Source organism: Drosophila subobscura, chromosome A, assembly GCF_008121235.1.
Source record: "Drosophila subobscura isolate 14011-0131.10 chromosome A, UCBerk_Dsub_1.0, whole genome shotgun sequence".
Lineage (NCBI taxonomy): Eukaryota > Metazoa > Arthropoda > Insecta > Diptera > Drosophilidae > Drosophila > Drosophila subobscura.
The window spans coordinates 19897478-19925461 of record NC_048530.1 but is presented as its reverse complement, the minus strand read 5'-3'; the positions used below and the strand labels follow the sequence as shown (position 1 = coordinate 19925461).

Genomic DNA, 27984 nt, shown 5'->3' with positions numbered 1-27984 from the left:
GCCTAGCGGGCGGCCATGAGTCCACCTTCAACCCACCCAACCGAGCGTCCCCTCCCCCCTCATTTCTCTCTCTCTCTCTCTGTATCTCTCTGTCGTTTGCTCCTTGGCAGCCCCAGTCTACCGGGCGCTCCGGACAGGTCCTTGCCATCGTTTGTCCTCTGTCGAGCATATGACCAAAGGAATCACCAAGCAAGGATGTCTGCTATATATCGCTGTGTGTGTGTGTGTGTGCCATGTCCTGCGTATGCATACATGTATCTGTCTATCTGCGTGTGTGTGTGTGTGTGTAAGTAGTATTTGAAATTTTGCATATTAAAATATTGTCGTGTATGCAAAAGGTCGCTCGCTCCATCTTATTCCTTGGCAAAAAAGGTGGACGCCGTCGCGCGCGTTTTGCGCTGCTTTTCTCGCTGCCGGCGTCGCTGCCACTGCACAGTGGCTGGAAAACAAAGAACCACAATCAAAATGTAACGCATTAACCATCCAGGATGGATGATTGCACTGCTCAGCACCACGCTTTTACTTTTTTTTAAGAATTTTTGAAATTTTGTTATTTTTCCAAAGATTTTTTCAGAGGTCGCACTTCTTTTTTTGCACATAACTTAAGTATCTAAGATCTTGTTGTAGTGAAAATTCATTCCGAGAAGCTAATAGAGAGTAGCGATATGCTGTACCTGAACACTCTCCAGCTTCATCGTACCATCTGGGAAGGATTAACGTTTCAAATTAAATATTAATTCTGTTTTTATGTAACTTGCGTCAACAGATTCATTCTTGTGTCTTTCGTATTTTTGTGGTCATAGTTGCATTGTTACACGAATTAGCTAACCCATTATCGATAAACAAGCGATTAATGTTACATTTATCGATAATACATTAAACTTCCAATAAATAACATAAGCAGACCATCAAAAAATTACCCAACAGTAATAGTTAGCTCTCGATTCGCTCTCCATTATGCCACAGATTTGTATGCGCTTTTCTCTTGTTTCAGCCCACTGTGCGCTGTTGTTATTAGAACTGAAACGGACTGTGGATGTTGATGTTGATGTGGATGGGGCGGGGTGTGGAGGATGCGGCAGCACTGGCAACAACATTGGGACACAGACACATCGCCTGTGGTAACACAATAACGAATTTCCGTAGCAACTTCATCGCCAAGTCCTGTTCCTGCTTCTGATTCTGATTCAGCCTCTGCCTCTGCTCCTGCTGCTCCTTTTTTACTCCTGCAGTTGTTGTTGCTGCCGCTGCTGGTGATGTCCTGCCTCCTCCTGAAATGTTATCCACATTACATGGTTCGGTCTCCTCTTCAGGTCCAGGTCCGTCTTCATTTGGAACTTTTCTCCGGCTTTTGCCCGCTGCTGTCTCCCGCCTCGCCCATCGCCTCCTTCCCTTTATTTTTTCCTTCATTTTCTTCATTGCGTTTGTTACATTGGCGACTAAATTCTGGCAAACGACTGCAAGGACAAGGACACTGTGGGTGGCTCCGCACAGGACTCAGACCATAAATGAAATTGTACACTTTTCCAATGCTGCACTCACAGACAACCGAACAGCAAGACAACGAGACAGACTGCAGGAGCAGGAAGGGAGTCACGGGAGAGACCAGACCACATATGCCAATAATAATAATAATTGTAATAATAGACGGAATAAATACGTTAAACAAGCAGATGTAAAGAGGAATAGTTGCTGAGCAAACTGAGTGCAGAAATCAAACCGAAAAACATTCCGATATTTGTGGGCAAAGGCTTCCAACTCCACTTCTCTCTCTCTCCCATCTCTCAACCAACTTTACAGACGCACCAAAGCGCACACAGAGCACTCTCCAAATGTCGATCATAAATCCCAGTGACAGACACGGGAAACAGAAACAATTTTGTGCCGATGGCTTGCGATCTGTCGATCCTTTTTTTGCGTCTTGAGAAAGGGGGCAAAGATACAAATCCGTTACATCGAGGCCCTAAAAAAGGAAGCAGGAAGAAGTTTCAAAAGAATTATTGCACATGACATTCGCGCTGCGTCTGCACCACCCTAAGAAAAACGAAAACGAAAAAAAAACAGCATCCCAGCGCATACGGAAACGATCGGAGAGGAAACATTTTAATGGATTTTCATTTTCCCTTTTCGTTTTCATTATTTTGTTTTCTTTTAGTTTTTGTATAGATCGTGAGAAAGTTGTTAACCCCTTGGCGAGGCCACAGCCATAATTTATAATGATTAGTTACCGTTCGGAAGGAAGGGAAAGGTAACAGTTGCCGGGACAGAGCACAGAGCACAGAGCGCCTTCTTTTCCAGCGAAAAGAACAGAGAGCAGGGCAGATCCTTGAAGGATAACGGAGGCTGTAGACCGCGACAGAGGCGTCATCCCTCAGCGAGGGGTCTCTGCCTTTGCTCTGCCTGTGGTCGGTCCTCCGCCAGCTGTGATAAAAAGTGCTCGAGCAGACAATGGCCCAATCCCCTAACGAGATGATTGATCCACAATCGGGCCAAAAGACGAACGAACTAACGAACGGCTTAGGCCTGCGAAAAAGATTGCGCGAAACTCTTGAGAGTTTAGAAATATTGAAGGAAGGAAGTGCAAGCGGGTTCTGAAAGTGTTTTATAGTTCCTTGCATGACATTTCCAATATTCAAAGTATCGAAAAGAGTTTGAAAACTTCCATTCCTGGCCATTCAACGAGCCATCGAGGTGATCGGTCATTGACCTCTCCCTCGCCAATCAATTGGCTATTGGAATGACTGTGGATTGACCCCCAGGCCTGTAGTGACCCCCATTGTCCACTCGGCAAGTAATAAGCGCCTCTAATTCGAGCCAATTCATTAATCAACCAATTAGTCAGCTCTAAGTAGTCGCTGCCAAAACACACACCATACAAAAGGGAAAGGGAAAGGCAGAGGGAGAGAGGGAGAGGGAGTCGAGTATTATACCATAAACGTATAAATATCAATTTGATCTGTCAAATATTGACACATCAAACCCTAAACAAACCAATGACAGGCAGCATCCCCCCCGGCGTCGCTCATCTAGCCATTTAGCGGCAATTTATGAGCAACAAAACACCCAAAAAAAAAAAGGACAAAAATTGGTGGAAAAAATAATAAATGAAAACACTGAAATGATGCTCTCGCTCTGTCTCACACAATCTCCCTCTCCCTCTGACAGACACGGAACCCGAGAACCCAGAATCCACGCACAGAAGCAGAAGAGGAACACCAACAAAAAAAAAAGGGATTTTTCAGATAATTTCAAGGGTCCTTGACTCTTGGGCCCCGCAAATCGCAATGAGCCAATGAATGATGCTGTTGTTCCTGTTGCTCTGCCCATTCCACATCCAGCGGCAATTATGTGTATTATATAACATCATGTTGTGCAGTTTAATGTCAAAAACTTGGTTTTTTACACCAAAAATTGTGTGTGCGAAAGGTTAGGGGATGCTGGCCCCGTGGACCGGGAGGGTCCAGCCTCTCAGTGCTCAGTCCTCTATCCTCTGTCCAATCCTATTGCCTACTGGTTGGCAGGGTTCAAAGTGCGTGTGAATATGAGGATGTGTGTGTTTTTTTTTTGGTGTATTTGTTGCTGTTTCTGTGGCACGGGATGCTGCGGTATTGTTAAGGTGTGAAGCGAGCGATTAATGCCACAACATTAGACTCTGAGGACAATTGAGTGAGGAGCCCGTGTAATGCGATAAGGCGCCAATCCCCGATTCGCAATTATCCCATTGTGATCGCTCTCTCTCACTCTCTATCTCCATCTCTATCTCTCTGTGTGTGTGTCTTTCTGTCTAACTTTGGGGTCAAAAGTGCAGGGCAAAAAAAAAGGGCAAAATACAGGAAATTACATTTGAGTTATCCTCTAGACAGGAGCAGCAGAAGCAGCAGCAGCAGACGACAGAGCGCAGCCGGATCCGGATTCGGATTCGGAGCAGGAAAATCAGCAATTAGTCAAGTGGTTAATGAGTTGAGCGAAATCGGATCGGATAAGGACACACAAAACAGCAGCAGAGCCGAGAGCTGAGAGCGCGGAAGGATATGATGACTGTACGCACACCTCATGATGGATTTGGGATTTCGTATTTCGGGATTTGGGTTTTTCGGCTGCTGCGATTTTTCCCCCTTCTGCTGAGGATGCTGCTGTGCATTTTCCGGCACATTGGCGAAACTGCAATTGCAATTTGAAATTGGTTTTAGGTGTGGGGTGTAGGGTGTGTGGGGTGTGTGGGGTGTGTGTGTGCTTCTGGGTCGTGGAAAATGGATGAAAAAAGGGTTAAGGCGCTTAGAGGGTTGTCCCGGAGCGCAGTACGGCAGGCAGGCAGGACAATGACAACTGACAAAAAACAAAACGCGAAAAATTTAAAAATGGCACAACAGGCAAATTTCTCTGATTTGGTTTTTTTTCTCTCCTTTTTATTTTTTGCACAAGGGTTGAAACGAAGAGAAACGCAACGGCACTGCAAATGGGCGGAATGGAAATTTAATTTTTTGAAAAATATTTTCAAATACACAAATTTAACGATGCCAATGTGGCATGCACTGAGAGAAATGAAGCACTGAACTGACCTTTAGCAGTAGCCTCAAATAAATGGCAATAAATTATGGGAAGATATTAGAGGAAAATAAAAGAAAGCAATTGAAAACTTAGAAATACAACTTGTAACTATTTTTTCATGGATTTGCATTTCTGCTATTTATTTATAGAAATTGATGAATTAAATATGCGTATAGAAGGTCAGCAGAATCTTGAAAGAGTTTTAAGAATTTGAGGACATAAAGTAAATGCACAAAAGTGCATTAAAATCAATGAAATATTAATCAAATCAATGCCTTCTGATGGTGAAAATCTGCAACTTTCCGCTAAACTGCAGCCCGCAGCCTGGTGACCTTTCTCAGGCATTTTGTTGCTGCCGCGAATAATCAATTTCCCCCAGAAACGAACATCATGCGATGCCGCTTCAGATAGCAACTGTCCACAAAAGCCAGAAATATTTCAATGAGGATAAGGATGTGGATGTGGATGAGGACGAGGACGTGGAGTATCGATTGCCGATGATGGCCAGGTGTTGCCGTTGCCGTTGCCATTTGGATAAATTTCGATTTCGATTTTGGTTTCGGCTTAAACCGCGCGGCAAACACACACGCACACACACACAGTATGTATATTGGCCCATGGATCACCTTCACCCCCTGGCGCCTACCCTACCCTTCCCAAGTGCCAAGTCGAAAGTCCCTTTCCCATCCCCAAGCACAAGGCAACCCCTTAATACCCATATTGTATCTACATACATTTGCATGGCCTCATTTCTTTTCATCCATAATTTTGAAATTGCGAGCAAATTTTCCCCCCCGCTCGCGCTCTCCGCTTGATGTTTGCTTCGTGGCATAGTTTTTCCGCACACACACACGCACACGCACACGCACACTCGCACACACACACAGGGAAAAGGATTATTTATTTATTACGAAATTTTCGTCATTCGATGCGCGGCTGTGGCGCGTGGAAAGGTGGAAATCAAAGGTGGAAGCGGGACTCGGGGACTAGGCCAAGGGGACTCGACGGCCGCCGCAAATGTCGAATTATTCAAATGATGATTCCAACCCCTCGCGCACCGCGCACCGCCGCACCCCAACCCTCTCTACCTCGCTATCTCTCTCTGTGATATGCAAAAAATGTTTAAAAAAGGAGCAGAAGCAGAAGAATGAAATGCTCGTACGCACACACACGGCACAGGACATGGGCACATACAGGACATAGGAGATACTATAAGGACCAGGCGCGTCGCGTCGCGTTGATTTTTGTGTGCACTTTTTTGTCTACCTTGCGGCAATCTGTTGGCACACACACACACACACAGACAGAGAGGCAGAGGCAGAGGCAGAGGCACGCACGTGGTGTAGTGGAAATGGCCCTCATGTTCCTGCCACACGGCTGCTGTTGTTGCTGTTTCCTTTGTAGTTTGCATGTCCCGTTTCGTCATATGAGATCGCGAACGTTTACAAATTTTTCATTTATTCAAAAAACAAGCAGGGCAGCCAGCAGCAACTCCAGCCACAACGAAGGTTCAGATACACTGAAATTTGTATATTTATTTATACATAAGAATGGGCAGTATCCGATAGATAGATAGATGGAGGCTGTCCCTATGGATATAAGACTATAAAGATGACAAAAAGTAAGTAAGTAAATATGTAGATACATATGGCAATGTTAGGCACAATATTATATGAAACATTTTTATATGAAGCTAATGTGAAAAAAGTAAGAAATTGATTGCATTAATGACCAAAAGGCGCTTGACTGCTGAGATTTATGTAAAGTCTCTGGAGATTTTTGTTTCCCTTAGCAAAGAAAACTCCGCTAAGAGAACTTCCCCCAAATCCTGCTCACATTAACAGTTCATTTGCCCAAAGCCTTGAGCTAGCGAATGTGCCTCCAAGCAGAATTCTCACCTACAAATGGACAGATAGGATGGCGACGAACAGGACTCGCTTGGTCGGCTCATTCGTCTGCATGTGTGTGTGCGTGTGTGTTTAATATGAAAAAGTCGCTTTTGAAGACATCTGCGTATTTTTCCCTATCCAATATGTGTGCTCGTCCCCTTCGTCGCTCTACCTCGGACTCCCCCTGTACCCCCTATGCGGGCATGGGACACTCCCGTCAGTGTCGCCAACCACAAATTCATTTAATTTGCACCTTGTTGGGCCATTTTTATTTGTTTTCATTTGTTTTGTTCTCGTTTTTTATACAGCTGGCCACATCTGTTCTTTGGCGATCTTGGTTCATTGATGAGTCGCCCAAAGGTAGGGGCTAGGCTGGGGTATTTTTATGCTGGTTGGTAGGTGGAAGAAGCTGAAGCTAAAGGGTTTACTTATCTGGTAATTAGGATGTCAAGAACGAGAAACACTTGTGCACAAATTCAAATTTTCATTGCCGTTAGCTTCATTAAAGCCTTTCCAGTAAAAGTAGATCTTGATTTGCTATCGATCAAGCACTCTGTCAATCTTTAGTCACAATACTTTACGGCGTATTCAGTTCAACAAGCCAGCGCTTGAATAAGTTTGAGATAAATTCGGAATTTTTTGTTGTTGTCAGCAGCCATGGCAAGTCCTTTGCAGCATCATTTGCTCAATACGGCCAAGCAGATCGAGATGGAGCTGGACCAGCAGCTGGACCACCTGGACAACCTCGACTGTGATGACCTGAAGGTGTTGCGCGAGCAGCGTTTGCGCGAAATGCGGGAGCTGAACAACAAGAAGCAAGAGTGGCTCAAATGTGTGAGTAGTGCGGCTGTGGCAGGGGGTAACCGATGGAGATAGAGTCAATTGTTTGCGCAGGGTCACGGCACCTACACGGAGCTGGCTGGCGAGAAAGAGTTCTTTGAGACGTCCAAGAAGTCAAACAATATCGTTCTACACTTCTATTGCGACGGCAACGAGCGCTGCCGCATTGTGGACATGCACCTGAAGATATTGGCCTCGAAGCACGTGGAGACCAAGTTCTGCAAGTTGAACGCCGACAAGTCGCCCTTCCTGACTCACCGCCTGCGTATCGAGGCAATGCCCACCATTGCCCTGGTGAAGGACAGCAAGGTAAAGGACTTTATTGTGGGCTTTACCGATCTGGGCAACTGTGATGACTTCTCCACTGAGATGCTCGAGTGGCGCATCAGCCAGTCGGGGGCCATTGACTACGACGGCGATCTGATGCAGCCGCCAGAAGGAAAACGCAAGCCATACCTCAACCAGCCACAGAAGACAATTCGTGATGGCAACAATTTCGATGACTCTGACATCGAGTTGGATGACTGATTGAAGTCATCCAAGAAGCTATGAAGCTCCCAGCAACACACACAAAAAGACACAAACTCAGAGATACAACAGCAACTAGAACAGGTATCTAATCCAATCAGTCATCATTTTAACAGTCATTTATTTATGGGTTATAGCCACTCACACGCACTACTAAATCGCTCATTTCCAGCACTCCCAGCTCCGCACATTCCCACAACTTTTGAGTGGCTAATTCAGTCAACAATTTGACACTGTTTGGCATAATTTCAACATGTTTTATGCTAGTCACTTGCACCCAGCCCAGAGTGGCGCAACACGCTCTGAAATTGTTCATGTAAAAGAATAATAGAAACCTAAATAAAGAGAGGAAATTCAGGGGAAATATCAAAGAAAATTGTCTGATAAATTTCTTTATGAGAAGCATAATTCCAGTAATTATTTAGTGCATTTTGCTGCACTTATTTTTGTTTTATTGAACTCTCTTTCTACTTCAAATATAACTATATTCGTGTCTCTAAAATATTCTATAAATATAATATAATATTCCCCTTGTCACAATCACAACCTCGTTCCGCCCCCTGATTACCCTTCTCACACTCTCCACAATAAACCCAAAATCGAATCCAAATCAAATTTGAGTAAAAGTCACCAAATAGACACACTCAAACCCCACATATACACACACACACACGCACACTCCTTTGTCAAATAGGAAAAGTATCCCTAACTGGACCCAAGCCCTGCTCCTGCCCCTCCCCCCACACATCACCCAAGCAGAACAAAAATTATGGAAAAAGTTTGCATAAATGTCCACAAACATGTGGCCCAGTCCCAAGTTTCAGTCTCAGTTCCAGTTGCCTCCATTTTAGAGATGCTCCAACAAGCGCCGCGCCGCACCGCGCCGCTCCCTCCCCTCCCCTTTGCGAACCCCAGCAACTCTTTTATTTTCTTTGCCGCCTTTGTGGGGGTGGGATGGGTGGGGCTACAGCTGCCTCCTTTATATACTTTCTTCTGCCTCCACTCATTGGCATCGTTGGCGACTTTATAAAAATGTTTGCCCTTTCGGTTTGTTTGTTTGCCTACGCGGCGATTTGTTTTTCTCTGTCCGTCTGTCTGTCCGTCCGTCTGTGTGTCTGTTTGTTTGTTTGTCTGTTTGTTTGTTTGCTCGACTGCGTTTTGTGTCGTAAATTTAATGGGTAGCAGCAACAACAAAGGAGAGACATCGAAAAGGAATCGAAACGAATTGAATGGCAAACGGGAGCCATGCATAAAAAATTGCCAAAGCCAAGGCAAAGGATGAGGCACACATGGTCGTGGACGTGGACGTGGACTGGCAGCCAAGGGTTAACTTCGATTAGCCCAAAATGTTGTCATGGCCTGTGGTCGCACATATGTGCCACCCCACCCGGACGGGGGAGTGGCAGTGTGGCACAGGGGGGTGGCCATTTGGGGAGGCGGGCAGTGGTGAGAGGTCTAGTCTCCATGTGCGAGTGTGGTCATAAGGCCAAAGCACAAATAATAACAGTCACGCGTCGTTGTGCCACCCAGCACCCACTCCCTAGGCAAAAAGTAGCAGACGCAGCAAAAATAAATATTAAAATATAAAATAATAAAAAAGAAAACATGAAAAATAAAGCCACGAAGAAGTTGCTACTAGAGGGAAGACCTTCATGGGATGCGACTAGATGGATGCTCTATAGAATTTACACAAGAGGCAGAAGGCTGAATTCAATTAAGATTTCAATGAGCTAAATTAATTTCGGATATTTTATATTAATATTTTCCAAGACCAATACTAAAATATTCGATCAAATTTTCATAAAATTGGCAACCAATTGGCATAGCAAAATCTTCGCAAAATTCTTGTTAATTTACTTGATTTGTCGGTCATAAAAATAGTAGTGAAAAAAGCGAAGAAAATTATACAATAAATACGCTTTTGTGTACTTTTATTTATTTATTAAAAGTGCCAGAGCGAGCAGCAAGGCCAGCAGGGCCCACTGAAGGAGTGGAAGGACAAACCCGGGACCCGATGCCGATGCCGATGCCGATACCGAAACCAAAAACCCGAAACCGAACCAAGTCCAATGGATACACCATGCGAATCCTCGAATGATTGTAGTCCTGCAAGTCGCTTTTGGGTTGGCGGACAGCGTCCCCCAAAAATAGGGCCATTGATCAAAATTGTTACAATAATGGCGAAAAATCCACCCCGCACATGCGGCGAGGACAGGACATACTAAACACCCAACCACCCACCCACCCCCCTTCCACCTTTCACGGACGCACACACACAGTCAAGGAGGAGAGGGTGAGGTGACTGGGAGGACAGTCCACCGTTCACTGTCGACCGTCGGTCGTCTTTCCATTTCCTCCGCCCCTCCCCCGCTCATCCACACACTGTTTTGCCATGCCTTTCATTTCGCATCTACCCTGCACTGGCATAATAAAGAAGTGTATATGGGTTCATGGGTTCTAAAGGTAATAAATTGGAAGTATTATAATATTTATATGCAGGTATGCAGAAAAAATAAATTAAATTAAAATAATAAATAACTAAAAACTTCGAAGAAAATTCGAGCTAAACACAATTGAAAGATTAAATACAAGAAAATAAAACTAACTACGCGAAGGCATGTTTTTATTAGTGATTGAAGAAGAGAAAACGAGTTAGTTGTGGATATTATTTGGTTTAAAAATATAAATCCATCTAAATGATAGTATTTCCGTATAATATCCAGTAAAATTACATTCAAACTTTACTTACCTAACCCTTAAATGCCTAAAAGTAATGCTGATAGCTAGAAGATATATATTTTGGTAAGCAGTATCCCTTGGTCGTTACATCGTGCTCAGCATTTGCCCACTTGTTTCATTTCGTTGCATGGCGGAAAGCGCCAGCAAAGGGAAAGCAAATATCGCCATTGCTGTCCGACATGGCAACGGAACGGACAACAGGACAAGGAGAGGACATGGACGGGGACACGGACACAGAGCTGGTCGAGCAGTGGCTGGCTGGAGTGGTGGCAGTGGGTGGAATGGGATGGAGTGGGCTGGGCTGGGCTGGGCTGGGCAGGCCCTCGTCTACCATTGAAAGCCTTTTTTGATGGCGGCTGCTGCTGCTTCTGCTGATGCTGCCAGCGTTTGTGGCGGTGGTGGTGGGTTGGCGGGTTGGTGGGGGTTGGTCGAGCAAGGTAGCAGGCGGTTGCTAACGGTTGAGCCTCTGCACGGAATGTCCAAAAGGACCAAGGGACCCGCCGCTGCCGACGCTACATGTGTGTGCCACAGCATCGTAATGGCCACAGTTGTTGTTATGGCCAAAGTTCGTACGTGAGGGTCGAGCAGAGTCGTCGTCGAGTCGTGGACGCGAATGACGAGGGGTGTGGTGGGTGGCTGGGTGGATGGTTGGGCACGTTGGAGCACACACACACACATGTAGAGAGAGGGGTATGGTGGGGTATGGCGGGGGACCAACATCTATTCGCATTTTGGTCCTTTTTGGTGGCCGTTAGCTGGTCCCGGGGTCGTTTGTACATATTGCATCAAAGAAAAGTTTTCTACTGTTGGAAAAATAAAGCAAGAAAAGTCCCGCCAACACACACACACACACACATACACAACACACACATGCCATACACTCACACATGGACCACACGCAGTCGCAATGCAAATAGCAACAAAATACAAAAATGAAAAAAAAGAAAGTTAAAAGTGGTCTTCGAAACGGACAGGACAACGCCAAAGGATATGCCCAGCTACATTTACATACATACATAAATATGTACATAAATATTCTTGGGGTATCCATGCAAATAAGGCTCCAGCCCTCCGCCTCCCAACCACAACAGCAAAAACCCCAAATTCGTTTTGGCGTTTATCAAGTCAGGACTCGGAAATTGGCTGCCATTTCGATCTACCCCAGCTGCCATAAGCCCAGTCCCCAGTCTCCTGGCCAATCTAACCCAAATAAATATAAACCAAATGAAAGCGCAAAGAATTGAATCTAAATATTCGCTCGGCTTCTTTGAGTGGATCAAACTCTATAGCTGCGAAATGAAGCTCTGACCAGAGATGATCCCACCGGAGGATTATGATCCGAACTTCAGCCGTTTGCAGATTTAAGCAAAAAAGCAAAAAGAACTGTCCCAAAGATCCACCAAAGCACATTCATAGAATGATGTCAAATGACGTCTGCTGGCTATAGAAATTTCCCATAAGAGAGCGGACACTCGGACTAGGATCTTAAGATCCTGAAATTTACTGACATGCCTTCAACATATTCGTTTAATTTTCGTAAAACCCACAGATCACAGAAGCGAAGGCCCCACCCTCGCATTTGCTCCAAACCGCAACCCCAACTTGTGCCTCCTGCTCGGCCTCAGCCACAGCCTCCGCCTACTACTTCTCCCACTCCTCCTGTTGTTTCTTCTCTAAGGACGCAATCAGAGCTCGAACCAGTCCAGAGCAGGCGGCCACATCAGGACCAGAGACCAGAGACCAGTCACCAGGCCAGGGCTGATCTCTGGGACAAAATATTAGTTCTGTCAAAATAAATTTCTTTGAGTAATGTAATCCCATTTTGTGGTCTTCACCCACTGGGAGGGAGGGCAGGCATGGGGCACACAAGAAGTGGTGCTATGTGGGGGGAGTTGGACTCATTTTTTTCTCCCACATTCCGCCCCTCAGACCACCCTCTTGGGCACATATCGCATCAGGCAGAATATGAACGCGATAAATCTGTTCGTGATTGTTTTTTTTTCTGTTCTGTTCTGTTCTGTCTTTTGCCACACTTACACACACATGTGGGTGGTGGTTTGGGTAGATGGGTGGGGTGGGGTGGGGTGGGGTGGTGTGGGTGGTTGAGAGGTGTCCAACTCGGTTTGTGGTGTGTGAAAAAAAAATGGCAACGGAATTCGCTAATCCCAAGGACCAGGCCAGGCCTCAGATTGAGCTTCAGCTGTCCTTTATTACACTATTTCCTAGGCTCAGGCCCAAGATGGATATACATTTACATACATACATATGTTTGCAGTAGAGGAAGTGGCTGCTGGGGGGAGGTTGAGGTCTGTGTGGAATGGCAGTCGGACGAAGAGTGAGTGTGCGGCAGAAGGAGAAGAAGTGGCAGTGGCAGTGGCAGTGGCAAAAGCCAGCGAAGTACGAAGTCGATTACGGACACATGTATTGTCGTTTCACGCACATGAGAAGACGTGACCAGGTGGGTGGATTTCCCAGTCGGCCACCCACACCCACAACCCCTACCACTACGCCTACCCCTACCCATCTGTGTGTGTGACTCGGTCGCTGGATGATGACAATGTCTCCTGACAGCTTTTTGCGGCCGCCTGTGATTGCCAAAAATGAACCACGATGACGGGGAAAAAGAAATTGCAAAAAAACAAAAATGAAACACGAAATGCCGAAGCTTTTGATACCCTGACAGATGCATAAACAACGAATTAACTATCGAATATGCATTAACCTCTATATTCTACACTCCATGCAATTTTCCATAAATTCAATAAGAAACATGTTGGAAGCATTATGTGATCTATGGTGTGCGATTTAGGACCTATTCAGTAGATTTCCAGAATTCAGCCTTCCTTACTTCCCAAGCCTCACAATAAAGTACAACAAAGCTAGAAGAACTTTCCGAAGTACTATTAAATACTAGACGAATCTTCCTAGAACCTAAAAATAAACAAAATCATCCCTGAGTAAATACTTCAACGATATAAAAAGAACACCAATAAATGTATGTACAACACAAACTTCTGGGCATAGTCTTAATACCCTCTGGAAGGGTATACACCAAGAAAAAAATACATGTATAAAAAAAACGAAACCCCTGAAATGTAATACACTGAAAGGCACACACACGCACGCACCACGAGGCCGCATGAGTTGTGATTCGCGGGGCAGGACATTGATGAGGCCAAATTTCTGTGATTCGTCATCTAAATAGGTTTTTGCCCGAGCACTCACCCACACTCACACACACATGCACACACGGGTGTAAAATTACCAAACATTACACACACACAAGCGTCTAGGAGGGGGGGGTGGAAATATCTCGGCCATTGGCAAGCTAATGGCCAAGAAAATGCCATGCAGCTGGTGCAGATTTCACATATGCAAAGGAAGAAAACAAAAATATTTCACGTTCCATTGCTCGCTGCCTTGGCCACTCGCCGCTAGGTGGCCAGTAGGAGGTAACAGACTGGAACGTATTCAATTCCAATTAGAATGTTGTGAAGTCGCCGCTAGGTGGCAATATCGTATCTTCAGCCAATTAAAAAAACCAGCCCCGAGGCGATTTGAAGAGCTCCTCCCAAAACGATAGTTTCTTGTGAAAGTTCCAGAGTTTCTTCATATTATATGAACATATTTTTGTGGAAAAAGCAACAAATAAATATACATCCCAGTCCATTATTTTCCTGTTTTGCACACTAACTCGCTCGCTATTTATTCAATTACAAACGGCATAAGGCATTTTTGTTTAGGTTTAATTTATAATTTTTGTACAGCTGCGGATTAGCTTTGATTCTGCTTCTTCTCGTTGGTCTCGACGGTTAGGTTCATATTCTTCTACCAGGCAATTTGGCATCCCACGCTTTGGATAACGCTTTGTACAGAAAAGACCGGTAATGGCTGATCGGGGTACACACTGGAGTCTACGATGAAGCGCTTCGTAAGGACAGTGTTCCGAAAGAATTGATTCTCATCGAAATGGAAGTGTAATGTGAAGGATATGTTGTCTTGGTGTACCACTGGCACATCTGTCAGCTTGTGGAGTGCTGCTTGGTCGTGTGGTTCTACCCATTCCGACAGCATGGAGGTATTACCGAAGGAAATCAGCCAGAATCTGGGTATGCCCTTCGTGCAGCTCTCGACATTTACTTTACGTTTCTTTGCCTCTTGCCAGTTTCGCATCTGTCCAGCGGGGTCCACTGTCCCGCTGACGATTTGCTTGCGCTTTTCCAATATAGGGTGACGCCTCAGCTCGTAATCCTTCTCCATATTTAGCCTATCCTGGTAGTACTGCTCCTCTATTTCAAAGCTTTGAAATAGCGCTTGAACAGTATTCCGCAAATGCTGCTTACGCTCTGTCGAATTCAAGCCAGCTGGCCAGGCCTCCTGTCCTGATGTGTCGACGTCATTACCCTCTGGTGGTGTGTCCATTTTGGCTTTAAAATGATATCGAGCCGATGGCTATTATTATTTTTTTGATATTTAATCGCTACAGCGAAATTGGTTGGTCGCAGAGATGAGTCCGCATTGACCAGGTATCTGATGTTTGACTTGGAACGATTCAACTCGCCTGACGTGTTTTCCACTAGAATCTTTGTAGTCATAAAATATGTTAAAATCTAAAACCATTTGGCCTACTATATGATACAATTTCGAATCTTTTTCATGGCCTACTCTGTGCTCTCTTTTCGATATTTTTGTATTACTGCAACCCCGAAAACTCAGCAATGATGTACATATAACAGGAAAGAGCCCTGGACGCTGGAAACTATATTCAAATATTCCTTTGTTTGATGCACAAACATAGACAGCTCCGAAGAGAACATTGACGAACATTGTAAGTGTTAGACTTTATTTAGGACCTATTATAAACAATTAATTAAATGTTCCATCATTTCTTGGTGGTAGTCAAGGCGGAGAGAAACAAACAAAAAAAAATAATGGGAAAGCGGAAAAAGTGATTTGTTTTTCTTCGTTTTTTGTGTGTGTCTAAATGCACTGTAATGCGTATTGTAGTTTGAATTGCGCTCAACTGGGCTCCAATAGGGCACCGGCCAGCCATCAAATCGAATAACGAATACGATGCGAATGTTGCATAACATCTAGGTTGTATTTCTTGTAAATAATAATCTTCCATGTGTGGGAACTTCCACTGCTGCTGATGTTGGAGCTCCTGCTGCAGATTACAAGCGAATCGGTTTGAATTCAGATTTGGATTTGGGTTTTTTGTTGGAAGTATAATTATGCGTGGGGCAACGATGACTACTACGATAAGTGCAATGAGGAGAATAGGTGGTGGTGGTGTTGCCAGTGGCAATCAGGTGAGCTTTGATCGCTTCTTGGCAATCGCATCCTCGACGGCACGCAGCTGCTTGAGCAACTCCTCTCTTCTTGAATGTTTGCCGCCGCCATCCTTATCCGTGTCTTTGTCCTTATCCTTATCCTTTTCCTTGATCTTATCCTTGATGGGCGAATGACCACGCTTGTTGTCCGTTTCGCCTGAGGGAATTGGCGATAACAGCGCAGACACACCCACCATTGTCGATGGCTTCTTAATCTCAATGGAAATCGGCGAACGCTTTTTGGTCGCTTGTTCAGCGGCTAATCGAATGAAAATAAATACACAAAACATAATGTAAATTCTTCACTTTTCTCTGAGTAACTTTGAACTTACGCTTTTTAATTAATTTACGCTCATTGAGCGCCTTGTCTGTGGCCCGTACACGCTTCTGCGGCGACTCCAACGATGTCGTTGACGATGAAGATCCCGATTCTGAATCTGAATACGAGGTATCCGAGGAATCTATTGACCAAATCAGAACAGAAACCGAATTAAATCCATCGATTGTAGCTATTGCCATGACTAATACCTGATTCCGATGATGTGGAGCTGCGACCGCGTCTCCTCTTGTCGAACTTCTTGGGCGAAGGCGACGTTACCTTCTTCCGCTTCGAGACGGGACTGATACGCTTTTCCAGGCCAGCTCCTCTCTTGTAGGACGGTGAGGGGCTTGCCTCTGTGGATGGGCACAATAGAAACAGAAATTAGCACAACATTTTCCCCAAGCATGCCCAAGGCATATTCACGACTTACTGGTCGAGTTTCGACGTCGACGGGGTATCTGGCTGGGCGAACGCACCGCTCGTCCTGCTGCCGGACGCCTGGCAGAGGCAGGCACCTTGTGCGAGCCACCGCCGCCACCGCCGTAGCCACCAGCGCCGCCACCTCCGCCGCCGCGTCGCTTGTGGTCCGAGGCACTGCTGGAACGAGACGAGTCCGAGCTGGAGTCGCTCTGAGAACTGTTTGAACTGGAATATGATGTGTTGGATGTGTAGCTCCTGCGGTCTCGTCTGCGGCGATCGTCCCGATCGTATGAGCCACGTCCCATCGATTTGGATCTCATCCAGGGATCGCTCCACTCATCGCCCCTGCCACCCGCAGACTCCACACGCTGTACGATCACCTCGCGTGCGGGACGCAGACGACGATCGTCCTCATAGTGTGGCATACGATGTGGCGGCAGCTCCCGATATCTGGTCATTCTGCCATACGCATCGACATCCTCGTACGGCATCGGCATATACTGTGCCCGGCCGTAACGCTCCGGCGCCGGTGGACCGTACATTGGGTACTGCAAGGGGAAGAGAGCGCGGGAATTAGCATGACTGCCGGTAGATGATGCTGGTAGATGCATGGGTAGTGGTAGTGCAAGTTGCTGCTCACGCACCGGTGCTGGTGTCGGTGAGCTGAGCCCGGACGGGCTGCTGTTGTTTCCCCGTTCCTTGAGGTAGTACGGATCCTTCTCAAGCTCGTCAGGCGAGAGGGTTAGGTTCATTTTCTTGTCCTCAAAGTCCATGTCCTGCTCCTTCCGCTTGTTCGCCTTCCGCATCATCTCCTTGGCCGTGCGCAGTCCCCGCTCCCAGGCATTCTCCACCACAACGGGTCCCTCTGGCAGCAGAACGGGCCTGGCCTCATGATGATTTGCATACATGCTCGGCGCATGATGCACCGGCGGCGGTCGATGATGCAGCGGCGGCCTCTCATTCCGATAATCGTGATAGTCCGCAGGCGCTGCAGCATGTGGGGCATACGCACTGACGGGTCTCGGGGCAGAACCACCACTGCCACCGCCGCCGCCGCCGCCAGAACCAGCACCGCCACCACCTCCGCCACCGCCAGCGCCGCCGCCTCCACCGCTGCCGCCCTGCATGGGCACAGATCGAACGAGACCCTCGAACATTGTGTAATTTCCCTTGTCGGTGACACCGGGATGCAGGAAGCGGCAACTCATGCCCCAGGTGCACTGTCCGCGCGTGTAAAATCTACAAATGGGCTTCGGTTCGGTTTCCTCGGGGCGCTTCTCGTCCTCATCGGACACCTCGCCCTCCTCCAGCTCCTCCTCGTCCTTTTTCTTTTTGGCAGCGGCGGCGGCAATCTCTGCGGCACTCTCCACCTCCAGTGTGCCATTTTTATCGTCATCGCCAACAGTGCCACCCTCTTTGGCCTCCTTTTCGCCGGCATCCACTTCGCCATCGTCATCGTCCGAGTGCCTATTGGATGTGGGTGACAATGAGTTTCTCTTTCCCTTTGATGTTGCGTTTGTTTGATTGGCTTTTGCATCGGCATTGTCCTGATCCTGATCCTGATCCTGGTCCCTATCTCTGGCTATGTCTGGACACTCGCCCTCCTCCGCCTCAAAGTCGAGAGCATCATCGTCGTGTGTCTTGACAAGATCCTCCTCCTGCAGCCTTGCCGTTGTCGGCACATCCCTGCCATTAGTGCTGTCCTCAGTCTGCACAAATAAACGAAACGAAAAGATTAGAACAGGGGAAAAAGACAACAGAGAGGGACATTCAACTTACATTTGATTCTGTGGGTGAGTCGCCGCCTCCTCTCTCCAGCGGACTGTTTATCCGTGGAGCCTTGCCATTAAGTTTGCCATTTCCATCGTCAATGGCAGCAGCAGCAGCGGCATCGGCATCATCGGCATCATCGGCATCCTCATCATCATCGCCCAGACCTGGCAGTGTGTCATTGGAAATGGCCCCATCATCATCATCATCTACATCGGGATGAAGTGAGTTCTTCGACGACGCCCGCTTCTCGTCTGTGTCAATTTCACTCACATCGCTCAAATCCTCGTGGCTGATGTTGAGATCAACAGCCGCCTGATTGTACAACTGTGGGCTATTGCTGCGACTTCTCACGGAGGAGAGCAGCGAGTTTTGTGGTGATTTGGTGGCGGCATTTGGAGAGCCGACACTGCCCCCAGCCGTCGGTGGCACTGAGTCGGGCCTCGAGTCGGTGGTCTCGGTCTCCTCTCGGTCACGCGGAAGCTCGTTGACAGCACGATCTGGTTGTTGTTCTGGTTCTGGGTCCGCTTCGTCCTCGCTGCCGGAACTGCTGCTGCTGCTGCTATCACTGACGCTGCCCGAGCTGCTGCTCGAGCTCTTGTTCTGCAACTTGGACCTTTGGCTGCGGTTCGAGCTGGAGCTTGAGTTCGATGAGGAGCTGCTCGTGGAGTCCGCACGTCGGGATCTGTTCATTGCAGCAGCGGCGGCCGATGCAGCGTCGTTGGATGTCGTTTCAGCCGCATGGCTAGATGCGTCCTCGTCCGCACCAACACCCGTGTCCTTTATGGGTGAGTTCGAGCGTGACTCGCTTGAGATGGACGGGTTCGAGCTGGCGCGAGAGTCATCCGACTCCATGGTGTGCATGGGCTAGCCTTATCCCTTGTGGGGCAGCAGCAACTCCGTTCGCTTTGTTCCTGGAGGTGCAGAGATAAGAGAGGGCTTAATGGAAGTCAGTCGGAAAAGTGTTCGTCCACAATTTATCTCTATTTATATGATGGATAAATCTTAATCGACAAGTCAATAGGCCAATCGTCGGACTGTCGGCCGACGCGCATAATGTGGAGCATGATGGAAGGGTATGATGGTCAGCGAGCAATCGGAATCGAATATTTTGTTGGTTGGTTGAACGGAAGAAAGGCTTTTAAGCTGGAACAAAACAGACAATAATCTCCTAGGGATGCGATAGGAGAAAGATATCGGGGCGGCGAAAGCAGAACCAAGGACAAGGCCAAGGTCAGGGTCACCACCTGCAGCAAACATTGCACCCAACAAATATCTATTACTTAATGAATATCGATTCCCAACAATGTGCTTGGTGGATCGTTGCTGTTGAATGTTGAATGTTGAATGGTGGTGGTGGTGGTGGTGGGTGTTCTGGGGGGTACAGAGGGGCTTAAGAGTTTTTCGTAATAGTTTTGTTTTGAGTTTTACGTTTTGTGTTGAATTCTTACCTTCATTTCGCTTTTAATTTGGTTTATGTTTATATTTTCTTTAATTTTCATTTCGATATTAATTTCTTTACGTGTATGTGTGTGCTGTGTGCCGCTTCTTTCGTTTGTTCTTCGTTTTTCTCGAGACTTTTCGCGAACGTGAGATACGAAACATTGGGAGATATGCAAGTGAGGGAGAGAGCAAGGGCAAGGCAGCAGCGACCCGTACGGCTACGGGGGGCAAAACAACGGGTAACGGAATACTTTACTTTCAAAAAAGTCAGAAAAATACAGCCTTTTGCTCTCTTCCCGCTCCAATGAAAGTAAACACACACACATACACTCGACTCGACACTCGGACTCACACACTCTCCCATACGCATACTTTATGGCATGTGGGAGAGACACTACGAGACCTACACACAACACAGACACTGTTACTGTTAACACAGAGAGACAAGGTGTGAGAGAGATAGAGAGTTTAACTTTACTGCCGGACTTTTTTCGCACTTTTCGCGACGGAGAAGAGTCTGCTCAAAAGAAAGGGTCCATTAAGTGTTTACTTTGCACTTAATATTTCATTTGATTTTTTTCTCAAATATACTCATTTATTTTGCTATTTTTGCATAAACCACTTTTCACATACGCAGTTGATTTTACTTGATTTGAGTTTTATTTGATCTTTTTTCGGTTTTTTTTGGGTGGGAAAAATAGAATACTTGAAAAGAAATGAATTTGTTGGTTGCCTTTTGTTGCAATATGTACAATATTGTTGTTGCTGCTTACCTATGGATGGGGACGACTGGGGCGAGAGGAGCGGTCGCGGGCAGGGACACGCGAATGTGCCACCAGATCGGCACCTCTTTCAGCACCGCCACCGGGAATCAATCGTTGACGAATTTCTTCTATCTGTCTGCCCCGACTGTCAGACTGCCGCCTGTCGCGCGTCGCTTTCGCCTTCAATGTGTGGCTATGGCTATGCTGTGTGTCGGGGCCCGATCGGAAATGGGGCTTCTACCCACCGTCCTTGCGCAACTTGAAGATATTTGCTGCAGCTTGATTATCACTTTTACCTGAAGTTGTTAGCACGTTGGCTTGGTGGTCTTAAGGGCAGCCAAGAATATATAATTCCACATTTACTTTTTTTTCGTCACAATGATGGCCGCTTCTAGCAGTGTTACCGCGGAATTATCGATAAAATATACCGACAGACCCACGGAAATATACCCTTGCATTTTCAATATATACTGTAAGTATACCGTAAACCTTAAACCATTTCATCGATTTTGATGTTTTAATTGATAAAAATATCTAGTTACGAGTCCAATGCCGCCGCTTATGCCGAAAATATAGCTACTTCTGCAAGAACACATCTTTGTCACCATTGAAACTATCGATGGTTTCGAATATAGCCGCACATCGATACTATCTCGTGAAAATCGAAATGGTATGCATGTTTTATACAACAATGTAAGCATTTGAGGGCTTAATTAACTGAAATGGGTGCAATTTTTGAATTTGTATTTGCTAAATTGTTTATTTATTCGCAGATTTTCGGATATTAATGTCCACTATCGATAAGCTTGCTTGACTCTTTTTGCGCCTAACAGCACTATTTTCATTTTACATTTTGCACAATAACAATTAATTTGCCAAAATAACACATTCATAGACAAAATTCACTGTAAATTACACATTATTTAATTGTTCAAATAATGATTGGATTATGTAATTATACATTTATCTAAACCACTTCTCTATTGCCTGCAAACACTGGTTCCGTTCCCCCTCCGCCGATCCGTCAATGGTGCTGCTGCTAACGAAAACGTTACGTTTTCTGCAAATTTGCAGATTAAACGCAAAATGTCCAGCAACAAGCCGGGCCCCACCACTCTGGGGGGCCACACAGCGGCTGTACGCATCCAGCCCCATCGACATGAGCTTTGAGCTGTTTGAGGGTCAAACCAGTGACCCCAGCCAGGCACCGCTCATCACGATGCACGGCCTGTTCGGCTCCAAGCAGAATTGGCGCGGCATCAGCAAAGCCCTGGTCCAGCGCACCAACAGGAAGGTGAGTGGTTCCGACGCACCGATGGTTGTACCACTTCCAAATGTAAATCTTTCATGCACAGATCTACACGGTGGATGCACGGAATCATGGCGAGAGTCCTCATACCAGCAGCCACAACTCGCCGGACATGTCGGGCGATGTGCGCCGCTTCCTGGAGACACGAGCCCATCCAAGGGCCTGCCTGATGGGCCACAGCATGGGCGGTCGCACAATGATGTACTTTGCCCACAAGTATGTATGTATGTGGGCGGCGTGCCAGGCAGACAAAATTGCTAAAAGAAATCTCTTTGCAGCCCGAAATGACGGAACGTCTGATTGTCGTCGACATCTCGCCAATTAGCGTGCCGCGCACCACTGGCGAAATGCAGCGCATATTCGATGCCATGGTTAATATCTCCCTGCCGCCGGAACTGCCCCTGTCCGAGGGCCGCAAGCTGGCCAAGCAGCAGCTGCTGGCGGCCACCGATTCGAATGAAACTGTCGAGTTTATCATGCTAAATCTGAGAAAGGATCCACAAACAGGAGCGTGAGTAATGCTGCCAATCTGCATTAGTCCACTGCTGACTGATTGATCTCTGATTCTGATCCACCCCCAGGTTCTCGTGGGCCTGCAATGCGCAGCTGCTGCGCGAATTTCTGCCCCGCTTCCACGACTATCGCTCGCACTTTGCGTCACTGCCACCGTACAAGGGTCCAACCACCTTCATTTGCGGCACTCGGTCGCCATACATGAAGTAAGCTTGAGCTTGCACTCCACACATGCCAAAACCCACTTCATTTCAAACTCTTGCAGACGCGAGGACTGGCCACAGGTTCTGGAAATGTTTCCCAATGCCGAAATCCATTGGCTGGATGCTCACCATCTCGTGCACTTTGATCAGCCGCAGCAGTTCATCTCAATTGTTACAGAATTTCTCAATAGGCCATTGAGTGCCTCGTGAGATTGCTAGCCAGAGATTCGAATAGAAAAAGAGACAACCAAAGCACACGAATGATTTCTTGTTTTCTTGAACGATCGTTTCACAGGACTTCTCCTTCGTGCGGCCAAAACACCAAATAGAAAGGGATGGCAACATAAAGTAGGGCCACAACGCATGCTCAGTGCACTTATTGGGCACAACAAACACAGCAGCATTTCAGATTCGATCTCCTCGAAGTTTGCCCCATTGTCCATTGCTTTTATGCGTTCGAAGTCGCTTTCTTCTATCGTAATTTTAGTCATTTTTGAGCTGCCTGGCAGTCGGACGGAGCTTTGTGCTCTAAGGATTGCCATGCCATGGGTCGCTGGCAGCTCAGATTGCTCTTCCCCCACCCACAACAAATCAAAGATTTTTCTGCTTAATTTTTTGTTACATTTAAAATGTAATTTAATTTCTCATTCTGCATCGGCGTATGAATTTCAGATCAGAATTTTCATGTTTGTTTTTTGCTTTTTTAGTTTTTGTTTTTGTTAAAAAATATACATTACACAGACACGAAACGAATGCCATGAAGATACATGAAGCCGGGCGGGCGGGCCTTTGGGCGTTGTGGAGACAATCCGTTTGCTGCATCCCAAAAAAAAGTGTTCGAATTTGTTGTCTTTGCTTTTATCCGCATTTGTGTAAGTATATAATATACGTGTATACGTGTGTATATGTGTTGTTGTTGTTGTTGTTTCTTGTATGTGCTTTCACTTACAAACTAATAATAAATACATGTAAATTAGGGGGGGAGGGAAATCACATTGCACTTACAAATAATATAGTCGAAAAGGTTACACAAATTATCCATAAATGAACACAGTTCTGCGTGCGATGGTGTGTGTGGTTGTGTGTGTGTTCTTGTGGGCGGGAGTGATACAAAATACATCAAACATCAAACAGGAATGGTGGGGTATCAACTTTTGTGCTAAGGCTAAAAATGCTTTTGATAATGTCTTCAAATTTGATGTGTACATGAGAGGTGTGTGTGTGTGTGTTGTGTGTGTGCGAGAGCGAAGTCATTGATTTTGTCTCACAGCTGGTTTTTTAGCATTTTCTTTTATTTGTTTAGTTATTAGTTTTGCTCTAGTTCTCTCTCTTTTTTCGTGTTTTTTTGTGCCATCTTTTTGTGTTCTTTTTTGGTTTTTAGTTTGGTTAGACAATAATGCCGCCATCGTAGGCGTAGTCGGCCTTGTTGTGCATCACAAGACGATTCTCCACAAAGTAAAAGCTGTCCGAGCGCGTCTCAAAGGGGCTCGATATCATTTCAGCAACTGCAATCACAGACAGACAGAGTGAGGGAGGGATGGAGGGAGGGAGAGAGAGAGAAGGCGAGATGAAATCACAGTTAGCAATGCTGGCCCGCCCGTATGCTGCAGCCTTGACCCACAAACACACGAAGAGCGAGGGAAGAGATTTTGCTGGCACACCTCCTGCACTTATGTAAAGTGGACGCTTACCTAGGTCGGGTGGAAGATTAGGAAACTCGTAGATGTGCTCGCAAGTGTTCTTCGAGTACGGAATGCAGTAGCCAAACTCAAAGTCGAAGGTTTTCAGCAAACGATCACGGAAGAAGTGCCGCTCAATCATTCGAAAATTATTCACTGGCTGACTGCCCACAGTGAACTCCACCCTGGGGGATGGAAAGGGAACAACAAACGGTTACAGAATACACCAGAAATGTGCGTTTTTGTGGGTTGACACTTACGTGGCGCCAACAGTTTTTAGGTTGAGAAATGCCGGAGTAAATTGATAGCGCACATAGCGTCCGGCATTGGGATCGGCAGTGTCGTCAAGCGATAGCTCCTCGGCGGCGGCCAGCATTGTCTCCTCGACGGACAGGCCGTCCGGGAATTGCTCACTGGGCGGCTTGGCGATCTCAAAGAGCACGGCACCACTCTCCAGATCGCGTATCTTGAAGCGTGTAAAGTCTATTTCGAACACATTGGCATTGGCCGAGCAGAGGTAGTCGTCCGTGATCTTTGTGAGATTCAGCACCTCCTCGGGACTGACGTTGGACTCCTCCTTGCGCTTGCCCTCGGCACCCGAGGCGCCAGCAGCAGCCGCGCCACCACCCATCTGCCCACCGCTGCTGCCGTTACCGTCTCCGTTGCCTGGTGCGGAAATAGAAGCGGCCGCCGCAGCGGCACTTGCAGCAGCAGAGGCAGAGGCTGTGCTGGCGGAGGAAGATTGCACGGGATTCAATTGCTTGCCCACAACACTCATGGCTGGATGCGGCTGGATGGATATCAACTGTGCCTGTGGCTCTGGCTCTGGCTAAAGTCGTCTGTTGGATGGTCTCCTTATTGTGGTTGGGGGGGAATGGCTGCTCGTGGGGTCGCTCCTACTGTACGCTCTTTGCTCCTGCGGGGCAGCGCTCAAACTGCACCCAAAACAGTGTGGATTACAGAGGAGTTGGGTTGGGGGTGGAGAGTTGCATTAATTAGTGGATAATTAACCCCTGGCTGCACGCAGGGGTGAGCGAATACTCACCAACACATATACACGCATCGAGAGTTGCCATAACATTTGCCAAAAGCAACAACACAAAAACGCGACCCAATTCCTGGAAAAGCTCCGTTCTATGTGCTTGTGTTTGCTTTTCCCTTGCTCTTCCGCGCTGTGTGGGTGTGTGTGTGTGAACGTACATGCAAGGGTCGGTGGCTATGTGTGAGTGTATGTTTTCCTTTCTTTGTGGTGTTGCTGCTGTTGCTTTTGAGTTTGCTGCTTCTGCTGTTGCTGTTGCTTCTTCGGCTGCCCCGTGGCTGCTGATTAAGTTTTAACTATTGTGGAGAAACATATGCATTGCATATGATCACATTAAGCTATCTAGTGTTCTTTAAATTCTAAACATTTTCTCCTATTTTATAAAATCCAAACTAGGGTTGTCAAAAATATATCAAAATATCAATATATCGATATTTTATCCAAAAAAATATATTTATATCGTGATATTTTTTTGCCGAAATATCAATATATTGATATTTTTTTGTTGATATTTTTTGATATTTTACGTTTGGTTATTCAAACAAAAAAAACATTTCTAATACTAGCGCTCGCTCGGCAAACAACTCATTTTTGAGTTCAAAATTGTCAGTAACTTTTTTATAATATTCAACATAAACTGAAGTACCAAAACAGCTATTAATTGTGTGGTATGTGACACGCGCAGTCGCATGACTGATAAGCATATCAAAGAAAGGGTGTTTTTGAAATCCTTAAAAAAAGAGTTTTGGATGCTTCCTTGATAGGTAAAGAAAAAGAATAAAAGCTAGGAGAGTATTATATGTATATGTAAGACGAACTATGGTAACTTTATAAACAATTTTCAGACTGAAATAAGAATAAAAGATGCTATAAACATATGCAAGGGTCTGATTTCTATATGGCAACTATGTATTTCAGCAGCGCGGAATCGAATTTCAGCAAATACATACAAGAAAAAAAATATCAAAATATCGAATATATTTAATATCATTTTGATATTTAAAAAAAAAAATATCATTGATATGATATATTTAAAATATTTGACAACCCTAATCCAAACTTCTGTTGTTTCCAGTGCCAGTGTGATCGTGGATGTATCAAGCAAAGATACTTTGGCCAACCCTCAGAAATATACCGAAATATGCCTCTCTTTCTCAAAATATTCCGTATATATACCGAGGAAAAAAACGAGCTGGGCGCGCTGCTCCTTGAATTTGAACTTACTTATGACACATGCATGTCCTTTAGATATAGCAAAAACAGCGTGTATTGAAGTTTGGAGCACAAAACAAAGTAAAAAACTAAACAGTCCCCGTCATGTACTTTCTAACCTTTACTTTGATTCAAATGCTTTAAAAATGGTTTACTAATATTTGTAAATACTTGAGGGATGCCTAAAATTTCAATTTGTGCATCGAAATATTCACTTTCTCATACTTTTATTTATAAGCATATGTAAATACATGTGTACATATGGTCATAAAATGTACGCAGAATGAACAGATTTCACCCGCAATATCCACTGCAGCAGCAGCAGCAGCAGCCGGATGCACTTGAAACGAGGCCCATCCCAATTGTGGCTGGCAATTAGTTAATGTCCATGAAGATTACCAGAGTTCCAGCCCAGACTTCTTCCCTTCTCCTTTCCCCTCGCCCTTTGCAGGCCTCTCAAGTGTCTCGGGTGAGCGCCAGTCGAGTGGTTGTAGCCATAGGATCTGCTTTTGCTTTTCCCACTTCTCGTCTACACTGGGGTTCAAGAGCCCTATCCCATTTCCAACCCAGACTTAAGGGCGCCAAAGTCTGATCATTTCGATTTGGTCTTCATGTGTACATACATGTGTGTGTGTGTGTGTGTGTGTGTGTGTGTGTGTGTGTGTGTGTGTGTGTGTGTGTGTGTGTGGGTAGTGTAGACAGACGACTACTTAGTATAATTCTAGTTACTTCTTCTTGCTATGTATGGGCTGTTGCTGTAGCTGTTGCTGTTCCTGTGGCTGTTGTTGCCCCTTAAGTGGGTATTTTAATATTCACAGCCAGAGCCAGAAGAGTGTTAAGTTTCAGAGGCCGCATGCCATGTCCGCCCGCCATCTGTCTCTCCGTCCATTTGTCCATCCGCTTGTCCGTGTGTGCCTTTGGTTCCACTGCCCATTGGCGTCCGCGTTTCCTGTATGATTCTTGCCCAGTCCCTCTCTGTCTGTGTCTCTTTCGGTCTCTGTGTGTGTGTGTGTTTCTCTTTTCCTTTGTGTGTGTGGCAGTGGGAACGTGTTCACTTCTATCTTTAGTACAGTTTGACTGCTGCAGCCGCACACTGACGAGAGGAATCCGATGCCCGATGCCATAGCCAACCCAAAGACTTGATTTATCCCCCAAAACTCAGGCTCCAACCCACAGTCTGGACATATCCGCTCCTGAAAATGATGGAATTTGACACATCTTGGTAGGCGAAGATGTGCGGACAGTGGACCCAAGAGAGAGAGAGAGAGCAGGGAAGGGCTTGGGAATTTGATTGATAATCCTTTTGGCTCTTGGGGGCAGGTACTGGGACAGAGACTGGGGCCGAAGCTTAGTTTTGGCAAAGATCAGGTTGCAGCCCCAACTCAAAATTCACTCAGCCACTCCAATAGGATTCCCTGAATTCCCTGATTCAC

General features: G+C 46.1%; 4 protein-coding genes and 1 pseudogene across 6 annotated transcripts; 2 read left to right on the top strand and 3 right to left on the bottom strand.

Moving 5' to 3' along the window:
- The first annotated feature begins 7013 nt into the window (after positions 1 to 7013).
- Positions 7014 to 8149, top strand: LOC117890098 (thioredoxin domain-containing protein 9-like). 2 transcript variants are annotated; one of them, XM_034795987.1, is made up of 3 exons: positions 7014 to 7271; positions 7332 to 7734; positions 7786 to 8146. In XM_034795987.1, the coding sequence occupies exons 1-3, from the start codon at positions 7095 to 7097 to the stop codon at positions 7803 to 7805; spliced, it is 600 nt and encodes a 199-aa protein (XP_034651878.1). In that variant the 5' UTR covers positions 7014 to 7094; the 3' UTR covers positions 7806 to 8146. The 2 variants fall into 2 exon arrangements, with proteins under 2 accessions (XP_034651878.1, XP_034651057.1); XM_034795166.1 differs by having other exon boundaries at positions 7332 to 8149.
- A 6095-nt stretch (positions 8150 to 14244) lies between these two features.
- On the bottom strand, positions 14245 to 15007 carry LOC117891392 (annotated as a pseudogene).
- A 358-nt stretch (positions 15008 to 15365) lies between these two features.
- Positions 15366 to 21005, bottom strand: LOC117889569 (zinc finger CCCH domain-containing protein 18). 2 transcript variants are annotated; one of them, XM_034806222.1, is made up of 7 exons: positions 20606 to 21005; positions 18399 to 19303; positions 17264 to 18328; positions 16630 to 17167; positions 16406 to 16552; positions 16210 to 16338; positions 15366 to 16136 (listed from the first exon to the last, which is right to left on the bottom strand). In XM_034806222.1, the coding sequence occupies exons 2-7, from the start codon at positions 19251 to 19253 to the stop codon at positions 15853 to 15855; spliced, it is 3018 nt and encodes a 1005-aa protein (XP_034662113.1). In that variant the 5' UTR covers positions 19254 to 19303; positions 20606 to 21005; the 3' UTR covers positions 15366 to 15852. The 2 variants fall into 2 exon arrangements, with proteins under 2 accessions (XP_034662113.1, XP_034654003.1); XM_034798112.1 differs by having other exon boundaries at positions 16630 to 18328.
- Positions 21006 to 21559: 554 nt separating this feature from the next.
- Positions 21560 to 22880, top strand: LOC117902751 (protein ABHD11). Its single transcript, XM_034815136.1, has 5 exons — positions 21560 to 21890; positions 21952 to 22125; positions 22184 to 22416; positions 22487 to 22624; positions 22684 to 22880. Exons 1-5 carry the CDS (start codon positions 21624 to 21626, stop codon positions 22829 to 22831), a joined length of 960 nt encoding a protein of 319 aa, XP_034671027.1. The 5' UTR covers positions 21560 to 21623; the 3' UTR covers positions 22832 to 22880.
- Positions 22881 to 23958: 1078 nt separating this feature from the next.
- Positions 23959 to 25731, bottom strand: LOC117903674 (protein unc-119 homolog). The gene is made up of 4 exons (XM_034793963.1): positions 25346 to 25731; positions 24561 to 25235; positions 24313 to 24485; positions 23959 to 24126 (listed from the first exon to the last, which is right to left on the bottom strand). The coding sequence occupies exons 2-4, from the start codon at positions 25076 to 25078 to the stop codon at positions 24008 to 24010; spliced, it is 810 nt and encodes a 269-aa protein (XP_034649854.1). The 5' UTR covers positions 25079 to 25235; positions 25346 to 25731; the 3' UTR covers positions 23959 to 24007.
- Positions 25732 to 27984: the final 2253 nt, after the last annotated feature.

Excerpts from the sequence above, each read along its gene's own strand:
- LOC117902751 (XM_034815136.1), top strand. The coding sequence starts at position 21,624 with ATGGTGCTGCTGCTAACGAAAACGTTACGTTTTCTGCAAATTTGCAGA. Across the intron at positions 22,126-22,183 it reads TGTACTTTGCCCACAAGTAT|CCCGAAATGACGGAACGTCT; the intron begins GTATGTATGTGG and ends ATCTCTTTGCAG. Across the intron at positions 22,625-22,683 it reads ACTCGGTCGCCATACATGAA|ACGCGAGGACTGGCCACAGG; the intron begins GTAAGCTTGAGC and ends AAACTCTTGCAG.
- LOC117903674 (XM_034793963.1), bottom strand. The coding sequence starts at position 25,078 with ATGAGTGTTGTGGGCAAGCAATTGAATCCCGTGCAATCTTCCTCCGCC. Across the intron at positions 24,486-24,560 it reads CTAAAAACTGTTGGCGCCAC|GGTGGAGTTCACTGTGGGCA; the intron begins GTAAGTGTCAAC and ends TCCATCCCCCAG. Across the intron at positions 24,127-24,312 it reads TAATCTTCCACCCGACCTAG|TTGCTGAAATGATATCGAGC; the intron begins GTAAGCGTCCAC and ends CTGTGATTGCAG.
- LOC117889569 (XM_034798112.1), bottom strand. The coding sequence starts at position 19,253 with ATGCACACCATGGAGTCGGATGACTCTCGCGCCAGCTCGAACCCGTCC. Across the intron at positions 18,329-18,398 it reads ACTCACCCACAGAATCAAAT|ACTGAGGACAGCACTAATGG; the intron begins GTAAGTTGAATG and ends TTATTTGTGCAG. Across the intron at positions 16,553-16,629 it reads TCGACGTCGAAACTCGACCA|AGGCAAGCCCCTCACCGTCC; the intron begins GTAAGTCGTGAA and ends GCCCATCCACAG.
- LOC117890098 (XM_034795166.1), top strand. The coding sequence starts at position 7,095 with ATGGCAAGTCCTTTGCAGCATCATTTGCTCAATACGGCCAAGCAGATC. Across the intron at positions 7,272-7,331 it reads AGCAAGAGTGGCTCAAATGT|GGTCACGGCACCTACACGGA; the intron begins GTGAGTAGTGCG and ends TTGTTTGCGCAG.